Source organism: Perognathus longimembris, chromosome 4 (assembly GCF_023159225.1).
Source record: "Perognathus longimembris pacificus isolate PPM17 chromosome 4, ASM2315922v1, whole genome shotgun sequence".
Taxonomy (NCBI): Eukaryota; Metazoa; Chordata; class Mammalia; order Rodentia; family Heteromyidae; genus Perognathus; species Perognathus longimembris.
The window spans coordinates 54,010,790-54,025,304 of record NC_063164.1 but is presented as its reverse complement, the minus strand read 5'-3'; the positions used below and the strand labels follow the sequence as shown (position 1 = coordinate 54,025,304).

At 38.0% G+C, this 14,515-nt stretch overlaps 1 protein-coding gene across 2 annotated transcripts; it reads left to right on the top strand.

The window, feature by feature from the left end:
• The first annotated feature begins 2,638 nt into the window (after window positions 1-2,638).
• Window positions 2,639-8,704, top strand: G6pc2 (glucose-6-phosphatase catalytic subunit 2). Of its 2 annotated transcripts, XM_048344249.1 has the most exons (5): window positions 2,639-2,856; window positions 3,417-3,526; window positions 5,204-5,315; window positions 7,132-7,247; window positions 8,193-8,704. In XM_048344249.1, exons 1-5 carry the CDS (start codon window positions 2,639-2,641, stop codon window positions 8,702-8,704), a joined length of 1,068 nt encoding a protein of 355 aa, XP_048200206.1. The 2 variants fall into 2 exon arrangements, with proteins under 2 accessions (XP_048200206.1, XP_048200207.1); XM_048344250.1 differs by lacking the exon at window positions 7,132-7,247 and having other exon boundaries at window positions 8,193-8,217.
• The last annotated feature ends 5,811 nt before the right edge of the window (window positions 8,705-14,515 follow it).

The following is a 14,515-nucleotide window of genomic DNA, read 5'->3' as shown; positions in this document are numbered from 1 at the left end:
CCTGTAAATTGCTCTACGCACAATGACTCGAAACCTGATTTTACATTGGGAACACTTGGGAAGTACATTTATGTTATTAGTGTCTGGGTCTCATCACCAGGATTTAATGGATCTAGGATGAAGCAAAGGCATAGCTTTTCTTTTAAAACACCCCAAGATAATTTTAATGATCAGTTTAAGAAATTCCTTCCAGGCAACAAAGGCCTAGAAGACACAGAAAGCCAATGGATTTCTGTAACAAGGATGCTGTTAAGTCATGAGCTAACTCTAAGAGAAGTGATATCTGTAGCCAGTGAAGAAAGTTTCTAGTAAGGGAGGCTGTGATTAGCAAAGACAGCAATCTGAACTGTGAACAACATTACATCTCCAGCTCTACACCGCTCACCTAGTGGGTTTCATTAACTTCTCAGGAGCTCTGGCAGACAGAACTTAGCATGCTTAAACCACTGTTTCACTTTGATGGGGGCTTATAGGTCTCTACATGGCTCTCCTCTCTACTCCCAATTTGCATGTTTATTTGGATACTTCCTATTTACTTCTACTGAGCACTGTGCTCTACTCATTATTTCCCTGATTGATTGAAAGCCTATTCTTGTTGTAAGAGTAAAGACTCTCCATTCCTGTAAACTGTGTCCTCTAGTCACTTAAAAAAAAAGAAACAACTACATCAGTCCTAACACAATCCTATTACTCAAATGACATCCATTTCTACCTTTTTGACTAACAATGAAAACAAAAACAATACACTTCCTTCCACATATTTCTTCCCTGCTACATACACCTTCCATTTTTCTCTTTGATAAAAAATATCAAACTATTTAAAAATAACAGGAAAAGAAATTGGCATATTATCTAAATATTTCGTCATCTAAATATTTATCCTTTTCCTGAATGATCCAATAAAACTGGCAGAGAGCTGCAGTTTATCTTACATTAAAATGCCTATCTTTATATATGCAGAACTAAAAAAACTTCCTTCCTCCAAAACAAAATCACAAAGAACCAATAGCCCCTTATCAAGTGGGCTAAAGACTTACAAAGAGACTTCTCTGATGAGGAAATGAGAATGGCCAAGAGACATATGAAAAAGTGCTCTACATCACTGGCCATAAAAGAAATGCAAATCAAAACAACATTGAGATTCCATCTCACCCCAGTAAGAATGTCATATGTCAAGAAAACTAACAATAACAATTGTTGGAGGGGATGCGGCCAAAAGGGAACCCTACTTCATTGTTGGTGGGAATGTAAAATGGTTCAGCCACTCTGGCAAGCAGTATGGAGATTCCTCAGAAGGCTAAATATAGAACTCCCCTATGACCCAAGCAGCCCCACTTTTGGGTATCTATCCAAAAGACCACAAACAAAATCACAGTAAAGCCACCAGTACAACAATGTTCATCGCAGCACAATTTGTCATAGCTAGAATCTGGAACCAACCCAGATGCCCCTCAGTAGACGAATGGATCAGGAAAATGTGGTACATATACACAATGGAATTTTATGCCTCTATCAGAAAGAATGACATTGCTCCATTTGTAAGGAAATGGAAGGACTTGGAAAAAAATTATACTAAGTGAAGTGAGCCAGACCCAAAGAAACATGGACTCTATGGTCTCCCTTATTGGGAATAATTAGCACAGGTTTAGGCAAGTCACAGCAGAGGATCACAAGAGACCAATAGCTACACCCTTATGAACACATAAGATGATGTTAAGTGAAATGAACTCCATGTTATGGAAACAATTGTTATATCACAGTTGTAACTACTTTCAACGTCCCATGTGTATCTGTAGCTTCTATTATTGATGATGTTCTTGTATCACCTGCCTGTGATTGTATATACACTATCTCTGTAATCCTATATGAGTATATTGGAAACTGTGTATACTGATATTAGAACTAGGAAATTGAAAGGGAATACCAAAATTGAGAGACACAGGGTAAAAAAGAGAAACAACTACAAAAGCAATACTTGCAAAACTGTTTGGTGTAAGTGAACTGAACACCTCATGGGGGGAAAGGGAAAGGGGGAGGAGGGAGGGGGATATGAGGGACAAGGTAGCAAACAGTACAAGAAATGTATCCAATGCCTAATGTATGAAACTGTAACCTCTCTGTACATCAGTTTGATAATAAAAATTTGAAAAAAAATAGTTTATGGAAGGAAATAGTATTCTTCATTTCATAATAAAATGTTTCTAAAAACAAAAAAATGCATATCTTTAAGGCCTATTTGACATGCAATAATGATTAGTGTAGTCTTCTAGCCAAGCATGGAAATTGCTAATGTCTGCCCTTGAAGGAAATGAACTGTGCAAAAAATTTCAAGCAAACATGATCCAACTGTTCACACAAAGGAAAGGTTACATAAGAAATGCATTGTGCTTCTATCCAAATTTCTCCTCAAATTGCCCACAGATCAGCATGTACTTCATCTCTTTTCCACCAATTAAAATCATAAACAGATGAGCTTTTCAACAAAGGAGGATCAAGACTGAAGTGCTTCCTCCACAGATGGCCAGCATCACATGTCACAGTAACGGCCCAACTCACCTCCAGGATGCTGTATAAAAACAGTGGGACTCAGAGCATTGCAGCTCTCATTGCTCTATGTTTAAGACCACAACTTTTCAAGATGGATTTCCTTCATCGGAATGGAGTGATTGTTATTCAGCACTTGCAGAAGGACTACCGAGCCTACTACGATTTCCTAAATTTTATGTCCAGTGTTGGAGATCCCAGGAATATTTTTTCTATTTACTTCCCACTTTGGTTTCAACTTAATCAGACAGTAGGAACCAAGATGATATGGGTAGCAGTCATTGGAGATTGGTTCAATCTTATATTTAAATGGTAAGACTTCTGTTTTCTTTCATTGTTTTTTTTTCCCTTAAAACTTACTCTTAAACTTATAACAGCACAATGACCATATGTCAGATGTATATACTTGGGCTCAGAAAATCTTTTAAAAGTATTACCTGGAAACATAAGATTCATTAGTAGAACCTACAGAAAAAAGCATAGAATTGTGTACATTGATGAATAAGTGAATTCCAAAATGGCATAATACATAGTCTGTGATTAACCAAGGAGTTAAAGGAACAGCACCATAATGACTAGACTGACAATTCCAGGGGCCACTTTGGAATTCCAAATCTAAGCACTCAAAGTACCCATAACACATCCTAAAAGGAAAAACATTTCTATGTTTATGAAAGACGAGGATGCACAAATCCCCAACATTACCATTTTAAATCATGAGAGACAAAAGTAAAAGTTCTTTGGGTCTATTAATCTTGGGCTTTCCCCCATTAGTCTCTGCATGTGTCATTTTATTGTAGGAAAGAATAGCTAGCCTTCAACAAAGTAGTAGTGCTAAGTGTACATGAATATTTCTATTTCTTTAAATACAGGATATTATTTGGTCATCGTCCATATTGGTGGATCCAAGAAACTCAGATTTACCCAAATCACTCCAGCCCATGTCTTGAGCAGTTCCCCACTACATGTGAAACAGGACCAGGTAAGCAATTCAAGAAGTCTCAAGTTACTGATTTTATCCCAACAGAAAATCATTATGTATGGTTTTCACCTAATAACAGATGAGCTGTATGGGTTAGCAAAGAAAATAGCATGGACTGGACAAGGAGGCAAAGTGCCTAAGCATCAGAATTACTAATGATAAAAGAAAGAATTTTTATAAATAATCAAATTCTATTTTGCTACTGAGAAAGGGCAGCTTGTGAGACTACTTCCTAAATGGTTTTATATCTGGGCATTTACTTTTTGGAAGAATAAAAAACACTTAGCTAGAACAAATTCCCAAACAACTATACGGGAGATGATGGAAAGGATGTCACTGATCATGATGTACTGTATTTATAAACTGACATGTTTGATTGAAATCCTTTGTGCAACTATATCATAATAATAATAGCTGCTAGAACTGTTGATTTCATAGGACTATGAATCTTATGAATGATGGAAGTATAGTTGTCCTATAAGAAAAGTAAAGGCTTCCCAATGATACTATTGCTAGTAAAAACTGTTGCTAACTTTAGAATTATTTCTTGATTTTTTTTCTTTTCTCTCTTGCATGTGTAAATCATCTTCTTTGGCTACATCCTACTTAATTATATCATTCTGAATAAGTGTAACATTTCATTTTTACTGTGGAAGCTGAATTTAAGCCTGTAAAATGAGTTTTTAAATGCATATTAAAAAGTTACTCACTGTTTTAATGTATAAGAATGTGTTACATAGTACCTTATCAGCTTGTTACATAGCTATTTGAAACTAACCCCTAATATATGAGTTCTTAATGCATCTTCTGAAAGTCTTTTTGCTCAAATAAATGCATTCCTGCATCTGTCATATTATCATACCACACTACAATTGATTCTTTAAGTATTTGGCTTTTTTAGACTGTAAGTCCCATCAGAACAAGGATAATGTGTACTTTATCTCCGTGAAAGCAAAATATTTTAAAATGGATAGCTAGAAGGGATGGGTAACCTTGAAGACAAATGATATGCTTGTTTGGTCTGTCCTGGTACTCCTTGGCATTTGTCCCATCTTATGAGGCATTTTCAATGGAGGAGGAAAAATCAGAGATGGAGGAAGGGGCAGAGAAAGGGCTTATTGCTGTTTAACAAAGCAAGAGATTGGTTGTGTTTTTAAATCTGCTCCTTAACCTAAAGGTGAATATCCAAACAAAGTTATCAAAAAAATAAAATTAAGCAGTATGAGGAAAGCATTGTGGCAGCAAAGATGCTACCTGACTGCAGACGTTTTCTGCCAAGAAAGATTCATGTACAACAGCTTTGCTCCTCCTCCATTGTGTAACAATGGTTCTCACTGCAGTGGCCACAGACAGGCAAACAGCTACCCATTTGCTCCTAGCAGTCATCTGTAAACCCTCAACAAAGCACAGGCATAGCAATAGTGGCCTTAGAGTTTGACTTTGTAACCCGAGTTTGACTTTGTAACCCACGAACAATAAACGGATTCAAGATCCAGGAGTGGAGCCCATGGGTGTGGTGGCTGTGCTTGTAATCCCAGCTAGTGAGGTAGAGACAGAAGGACTACAAGTTCAAGACTGGCCTTGGCTTCATAGAGACTTACTATACGCTGTCCTAGAATCCATGTGTGACTTTGAAACTAAATTAACCACCTTTCCAATGGCTGCTACTTTTTGCAGGAAGTCCATCCGGCCACGCAATGGGGTCATCATGTGTCTGGTACGTCATGGTGACGGCTGCTCTTAGCCACACTGTCAGCCGGGTGGACAAGCTCTCCATCACTCTCCACAGGTCAGTTTCACTCCAGTGTCTACAGCACTGGAATGGCAGTTTTAATACATAATTTATTTTCTAAAGATTCATTTTCTGTACTTTTAGATATTGAATGAATTTTGCATAATCTATTCTATCATAGCCAAAGTAGCAGAGTGAATAGAAAATTAATATTTTGTACTAGGATAACATCCTAATTAGCTCACAGCTATTTCCACATTTATAACAGAATTGGAAATGTTTAACCAATTAAAGGCTACTTAAATGTGCCTCTGGGTTTCCAAAATTCAATTATGACTTTGGTAGCTCATAAATAAGTCATAAAAGTTATACAAGGAAATATTTTTCCATGTTCATTTCTTTGCTTTGAGATTAACTGAAAATAGAAATTATCATCCCACTCAATGGGTCAATTTTTAGTGAAATTATACTGCCTTGTCTGATAGCCAGTGTTTTTAAGATCAATAACATATTCTAGCTTAAAGATTGTACAATGTTTTCAGTTAAAAACATTCTAGAGGCAAACTTAAATTTTAATGTTAATATGCTTAATACTAATAGATTTCTTTTTCTCTTTTTGTTTTACTAAGGTTTTGTATAATCTGTAGGAACCAGGCTATTTCTTCCTCTTCTTTTCTGAATCCTTTAACTGTCATTAAGACAATACTGAGCACTACTTTAGTTAGAAATTATTGGAAGACCTGACATAAAACTTATGGGTGTGTGAGAGAAAGACAGAGAAATAGAGAAAAAGAGACACAAGACAGAGGGACTGGGGATGTGGCTCAAGTGGCAAATGCTTGCCTAGAAAGCACAAGCCCCAGAGCTCAACCACAGTAATGGAAGAGGGTTATAGACAGACAGACAGATGTAGAGTATACACACACACACACACACACACACACACACACACACACACACAAAACATGTAAAATTATATAGAAGTTCTCCTAAAGCAGAAATTCAAGATATATATATATATATATATATATATATATATATATATATATCTACTTTGTAGTACTGAAAATAAGAAATAGGCTCCTTTCTCCAAGTATTTTTACCTAGAAAAATATATTTCTTCTAAAAAAGTTTATATACTTCATTTTTATTTTTATACTTTCAACATTGCTTTCATCTTTGTTTAAACTTAATTCTTTATCTTGACCTTATTAAATCCTGCTTACTTCTATATGGATAACCAGTTTACTTCCTCTTTGAAAGAGGCATTTTCTTTTTATTCCTCTGCCTTTCCATAACTAAATTTGGTTCTGATTACCAGAAACAAGCCATTCAAGGACCCCAATACTACCTTTTAAATAGCAGGTATTGAGTAGATTTCCATATTTTTATGCTGTTTGCACATTGCTGCTTCTTGTTAATGCATGAGCTATTCCTTTGGTCCTTATTTCTGTGATTCAAAAAACAAGGACATAGGACTCTTGGGAGTCAGTGAAATTACACCAAATGAGAACCTGCTCTTGCATGTGCTCAAGGCCTTTCTTCTAGCTGGCATGTTTCCTTCAAATGAAGAAAGTCATAGAAGGGAGACTAAAAAGCAACCATTCATGTATAGAATAAAAGTATCTGTGGCTTCCCTTTAATCATTTATTAAGATGTGAGGTAGTAGCACTGGTCAGATTGAATGCACTGAGAAATGTAGAAATCTCTGTTTTTGAATCCTATTGGGCACATGACAACATTTGGGAATAAAAAGACTAAAATCACATTATATTATAACCAACAGATTCTAAGGAATACCTAGTGCCACTTACTTAATATGAGTGATATAATTCTTTGCTTTTTACACATGTACCTCTTTTTTTCATCATAGATTGACCTGGTCATTTCTTTGGAGTCTTTTCTGGTTGATTCAAATCAGTGTCTGCATCTCCAGAGTATTCATAGCAACACACTTCCCGCATCAAGTTATTCTGGGAGTAATCGGTGGTAAATATGATCACTTATCTTTAGTTATGTCATTTGAAAACTTTGCTTCATTTATCTTAGGGTGTCAGATGCTCCCTGGTAATCAGTTTTTCAATTTCAGCAGTATCTATCAAGACATTAGTACTAAATGTTATCCTGGGAGCTTAAGTAGTTCAACACATGACCATAGCCCCCATGGACAATGGCAGTCTTAGCGGTGTAAATGCGCCATGAACTGTGAGTAGAACCTAGTCCAACTCTCAAAGCATCACTTCAAACCCTTGTGCTTGTGTCTTGGTTTAGGAGTTTTAACAATGACCCTGAAATGTGCAAGTCTGGGGGTCACATGTGATAGGCAGGAGCATTACCCCAGAGCCACATTAAAATCTGAGGTGATTATTGCATGATAGAGCTTCATAGAGCACTCACTAGGACTAGATTTCTAGTGCTCAGTCCCATGTACAGTTCAAAGGCTCTCTGAGCAAATTGGCAGTGGCTATTGAAATATTAATGGCAAGCATCTCTAGATTAGGGCTGTGCCTGATGGATTCTTCTAGGCTAATATAGATAGTTAGAGATTATGGAGGGGCTGGAAATATGGCCTAGTGGCAAGAGTGCTTGCCTTGTATACATGAAGCCCTGGGTTCAATTCCCTAGCACCACATATATAGAAAAAAGCCAGAAGTGGCACTGTGGCTCAAATGGCAGAGTGCTAGCTTTGAAGAAAAAGAAGCCAGGGACAGTGCTCAGGCCCTGAGTCCAAGGCCCAGGACTGGCAAAAAAAAAAAAAAAAAAAGATTATGGAGCAAATACATGTCAATGCTAGTACAAGGCTTTAATAGAACCTAATTGTCTAAAGCCATTTTTCAATGGAAAACTGCAGCAAAATTCTTCCCTAATGCAGAGAAATGATTCCTGAGGGGCTTACCAGCACAGTCATCATGGGTGTTTATCTCCATTCCCCAGGCATGCTGGTGGCCGAAGCCTTTGAGCACACTCCGGGTATTCACACGGCCAGCCTGAGCACATACCTGAAGACCAACCTCTTCCTTTTCCTGTTTGCACTTAGCTTTTATCTCCTTCTCAGACTGCTCGACATTGATTTGCTCTGGTCCGTGCCAATAGCCAAGAAGTGGTGTGCCAACCCGGACTGGATTCATATTGACACTACACCTTTTGCTGGACTCGTGAGAAACCTTGGGGTCCTCTTTGGGTTGGGTTTTGCAATCAATTCAGAAATGTTTCTTATGAGCTGCCGAGGGGAAAATGGCTACAAACCGAGCTTCCGCTTGCTCTGTGCCGTGACCTCGTTGACCACATTGCAGCTCTACCATTTCATCAAGATCCCCACTCATACAGAGTATTTATTTTATGTGCTGTCTTTCTGTAAAAGTGCATCAATCCCACTGACTGTGGTGGCTCTGATTCCCTACTGTATACATATGTTAATGAAACCAAGTGAAAGAAAGATTAAATAGAGTTGTGCAGAGTTAGTGCTCTGAGGTCTTATCATCCTGGTCCTCTGTCCACAGAGCAGAGACACTCTAGGGTACATCTCAGGAGAGGTTGCAATATGGCGAGCAGCACCCACCCACACATAGGTTAGTTTAGTCTTTACAATGGCTTTTTGTCATTGTTGTTTTACAATTAGGTGTCAGCATTTCAAAAACAGAATTTTTGATTTTTTTAAAAAACTGTGAATTTCTGTGTTTTCTTGAAAAACTTGATGATGTCACAATATGGAATCTGCATTCCACAATTTAGAGACCATTGCCCGGGACTAAATGCTGATTGCACCCAATAGCCAAGAAGGAATCTCCATTTTATCACTGTCTTCAGCATCTCAGTATGAACCCCAATGACAGACATCTTTATTTTCTTAAGGCCTGGGTGCTTTCAGTTCTTGTGGGTATTTTAATGATGTTGATCAAATCTCACTCCATTAAATTTCAAATAAGCAAGTGGGGTTCAGGTAAATCAGTAGCAACGCCATGTTAGAGAAAGAATTAGAACTCTGTTCTGGTATGTATTTCCACAACAGTGTTCTGGTTTCCTCCACTTAAAGTAAGAGTAAAGACTTCTGTGTAGATTCCTTGATTAACATTTAAGGCCTCTATTTTCCAAGACAGGGCATTGAAATGCCACATCCAGTTTCTCTTATGCTCTGATTGGCCAGCAATGGCTATAGATATAAATACACAAGCAGACCTAGCACAAATGAGCAAATCAAGTTACTGTCTACATGTAAACTTCTTAATTTCTGTCTTTTTAAAACAGAAGTGCTTGTAGATACATCAATACTGCCTACTGAAGATCCTCTGTTAGAACAATATTACCCCCCAAAAGTCTAGCTCTTCACTATGATAACTCCATATTTTACTTTTAGGATACAATGTTTCAAAACAAGGGTCAGGAAGAATCAAATTATTCCAATCCAAGAAAACTATCAAATACTTCTGACTCTCTCTGTCTCTGTCTCTGTCTGTCTGTGTGTGCGTGCGTGTGTGTACTGAACTACAATGAAAACCTACAACTACACCGTAGAAACATAATTCTATACAAGTAAGATTACACTACCAAGATCTCAGTAAGGGTTGCTCTTTTCCTCATTGAAATTCTGGGCTTGAAGTCAATAAATAACTGTAATTAATGTCAAATAAGAAAAAAGAATTCAAGTCTGATTTTTGCCACCATTTTTACCATGTTATTGACGTGAGGTTCACCATGATGTTTTATGTAACCCTTCTTAAGAATGTCAAGACCTTGAAATATTTTAGATGATATACAAAAAAGTTTGTAAATATTAATGAAAACAGAACAGTTCAAGGAACTAGTATTTGACAAGATATTCATTGTGGAAAACAATACCTCTAAAACCCAAAGAAATCATTGGCCCCTTTCCAAGCATATTAATAGAGTATGTGTTGTTGTTTTTATGACATAGCCTTCTTTCAAAAGGTAATTAATGACTATGTAAAAAGCTGAGGAGTGAGGAATGATTTTCTAAGGAATAAATTTGTCTCATGTTGATGATGCAATTAGGATGAAAGAGGTAGAAGTCTTCTTCATTTCCTTAGTGTTTTCGGTGTCTTCTTTCCACTGTGTCATTGGAAGGTCACTCCAGTCCTTGGACTCTATGATACATTTGCTCCATCACATCTCCTGCACACATACAAAGTATGACTTTCCTTTATAATCCCTCTTTCAAAGTTTCTCCAAACTTGGTAATGTTCAACATGAACAATCCTCCATTCCAGCACATCCTCAGTATGTTCTCACCAAGTCCTAAGAGACAGTCAAGCCAGGGAACTGTGCTGCAAGGCTTGACAACTGTAAATGCCTTCTTAGTTCCCATAGAGAAGCTCTGTTCAGCTACCCCACATGGCTGTCTATTGAATCACTTGGCTTCCTCAGTAGGGAAGTAGGATAAAGAATGAGCTCATTTTGCTACAATGAATCCCCAACACTGGTAGCCCTATCAAGCACAGAGCCTGACTTCCCAGTGAGGAGATTTTTTTCTTGGTACTTTAGATGCAATCTCCTGGAGGGGATCCATATGGTGGCAAACTGCTTTGTGATTGAAACTGCTTAGGCAGCAAGAAAAACAGCTTCACAAATCTCGGAGAAAATCTTTGCCTGCAATAATGATGAAGACAACTCTTTTCCTCCCAATGTATTTGTCAGAAGGAAGTGAAATTGAGCTCATTTGACTTTCTGTTACCATATCCACTTAAATGTGTACCTATCTACATATTCAGAAGAATAGCCTGTGCTTCCAGGGTGACGAAAATCTGACTTGAGAAACTATCCAATCAAGCATATATTTGAAAAGAAATGCAAGAGAATTTAGTCTGGCCAGAGCCAGTCATCAAGAAGAATGTATAGTTCTTGTTACAAGATATTCTTGAAACTCAAATTAATAGCTCTAAATAGAATGTATTCAAAATTTCTAAATAAGCCTTATTTCTAAATAAGCCTTGGTTTATAAAGTATGGTTCATTTCTTTCATTATATTATTATCTTTCCTGGCAGTTTTTATTTGAACTTTTACAATGATGGAGATGTTGTGTATCTTTTGCTGTTTAGTACAGTAGCCACTAGGAAGCTCTTGAAATACAGCTAATGCAACCAGTGGACTGCATTATTAAACTTCATTTATATTCACTTTGTATGTGTGTCTGCGCTGGTACTGGGGCTTGAACTTGGGGGCTAACTCTCTTACTTGGATTTTTTGCTCAAGGCTGCTGCTCTACCACTTGAGCCACAGCTCCATTTCCAGCTTTTGTCTAGTTAATTTGGAGATAAGAAGTCTCACAGGCTTCTCTGCCAATGTTGGCGTTGAACCAGGATCCTCCAATCTCAGCCTACTGAGTAGCTAGAATTACAGATGAGAGCCACATGCCTGGCTTACTTTAAGTTTAAAGTCCAATAGCCTCGTGTGCCTAGTGTCTGCTGAACTGGGCATTACAAATCTAATACTATGATGTTTTTCCTTGAAGACAAAATAAAAACAATTTTTTATATTGTCGCTTCTTCCACGTTCCTTCAAGATAGTGGTTGAAAGGTTTGCTGAAAGGAAACTGACACACGGTTGTTCAGACAGAAAAGTTTATTGGGGAGAACCGAACCATGGGCCCACAGGAGATGGAAGTGTGCAGAAAGGCAACTTAGGGCTGGGAGAAAGCTTATGTAGGGAGAGGGCGGGGAGGAGGTGTGGCTGCAGCAGATGCGGAAGTGACCTTAGAGCTTGGAGGACCTCCCACAGGTTCTGAGTGGGGAATTCTAGAGAGGGCCACGTGTAGTCCCTCACCGAGAAAGAACAAAGGGCAAAGGGCCATTTTTTCCTGGGTGGACCTAACATTGGCGATGTAAAAATAACAAGTTAATAGTGGCCTCTATTGCATCTTCAAGAGAGACATCCAGCAGACCTGGGATCCTCCATGCTCCCTTTACTCTCTCTCTGTCTGGAATTGACCCCCACTTGAAAATCCTTGAAAATTAGGGGACCCAAAATGAAGTGAAATTTTACCCAATATTCACGACCACATTTTGTATGTCTGGAGGACCTTATCAAATTCTTCTGTTTTTCTGGGTTTAGTATATCAGTATACCTTACACTGATATTTTTAGGAATAATCACAAAAGCATGGCTAGTGTCTAACTGCCCCTGAGGTCCTCATTGATGACCTGTTTTGGACACCTTAGAAACTACAAATGCCTTTCTGGGTGAACATCCAGCCAACAGTGCTGCTAAGAAGCTAACGTGGTATTCTCAACTTTTTTCCTTCCCTTTTTCTTTAGTGTTTGATAAGATAATTTCACTCCGTAGGGAGAGTGGTGACTCCCGTTAACTTTTTTATGTCTTTGTTTTGCTTTCCTTTTTTTTTTTTTTAAAAAAAGCGTTAACAGTGGCAATGGTTTATAAAACTCCTAATTCCAGAAATCTCTACCCAAAGACAGAAAGTCAGTAGACTAAGAATTAGATGTGTTTCATTTTCAGTTCTCCAAAGGTCAGTAGCAGTCAATGTCAAATTTGAGGCTGGTTTGTGTGGAGTACTAATTAATGTCTTTGCCGTCCTTTGATGAGATCACAGTAATGATTTAGAAGTCACATTTCATTTCTTATAGCAACTCGGAAGTGATTGTTCCAGAGGGGAGAGAAAATTCAAAGATTGAGGTTATAAAGGTTAGTGTAAAACCAATTAATTGTCTTCTGCTTTGAAGTCTTTAATTTCTTAGAATCCTTTCCTTTAACATTTTGCCATGTTGTTTCTGAAGAGAATCTGTATTCAGTTCAAAAACTGTGATGTTTCTCCAAAGAACATATGCTAAAGGAGCTGCCTGGGGTGCAGATCGGGCTTGTGACAGTAGCCAGGGGCTACCCCGAGGAGCACTGGCTTTAACCAAACACTAGCCCACCTCAGCTAAGATGAGGACTAACCTCTTCTCTAGGATGAAATAGGCAGCATGCAAAAAGAGCTGGTGACATGTGCCTGGGAATGTTACCCAGCCCCTCTGTGCATTATGGAGTATCACACTCTGACTCCTTCCAATCCAAAATTGGCTTTTCAAGGACTTAGGCTGTGTTCTGTGAGCAGTATTGGTGAGGCTATTATTTCTGTCTACATGTCCTGGCTTCATTAGAAACAATTACCTCACATATACTGTCTTCATTAGAAAGTGTACCTCACAGCTTACAGGTAAACCTGTGTTTACCTGTAATCCCACCCACTTGTGAAACAGAGATAGGATAACAGTCTTGGGCCAATCCAGACATAGAAGAAGATCCTATTTGAAAACTAAACTAAAAGCAAAAGGATCTGGGCCTGGTCCAAATGGTAGTGCTTGCCTAACAAGCAGGAGGTTCTAAGTTCAATCTATAGTAACAGAAAAGAAGGGACGGGGAGGAGATTTCATGTATTTCCCCCTCTCTTGCCTTCTAGTTCAGTAATTCTGCATTAAAAATATCTGGTCCTCAAGATCTTCTTTTCTCCACAATCATTCCAAATTGCCTTTTTGTGGGGGTTGGGTTTTTTTTGTTGTTGTTTTGTTTTGTTTTTTGTTTTGAGAGGTATAAGAAATGGTGGAGTGCTTCCTATTTTCTTATGTTAGTTTGCCTTGACTTTACATTCAGATGGAACTAAATGTTTCACCTAAGTTCTGAGATTTTGTGGTGCAATTCATTCTTCTAGTTTTGGAATCTTAATGCTATGCCTATGCTGGCCAGTGAAGAGGCTCTGTCACAGCTCTATTTGTGGATCCTAAAGAATGTCATAATTCTGGAAGCCACAGTAGGGAGATTGGTGCCAGAGGATTCCAAGACAACAAATTTGCAAAGGACTCATGGAGTTCCACCGTCACCATTTTGGACCACATTCTTCAGTCCTACATTCGAGTTGGGCTCTTTAATGTCACTCTGGAAGGCCATTCAACATTGGTGGCCTCCAGTCACTAAATTCTCAACTGAGGTGCTTAGCATAGGCTAAGACTAGAAAATTCACTTTGGGTGTGACATTCTGCAACTCTGAAGGTCTCATTCAATCAAATTTAATATGGATTTTTCTCTGATTCCTTTTTTATTTGCTTTTTGTGGACACTGTTTAGGTGGAAGACCTCCAGGGGATTTTGTTTTTTATTTTTCTAAGAAGAGAAGTTTAAAAATATGGTAAGGAAAACCATGGCAAATGTATTCCACAGAAATTGTTTGAATTTTACTAACATGCAGTGAACAAGGCTATCTAATATTTAAAGACTTGTACTCCATTTTGCAACATACTCCTTTATTAAAC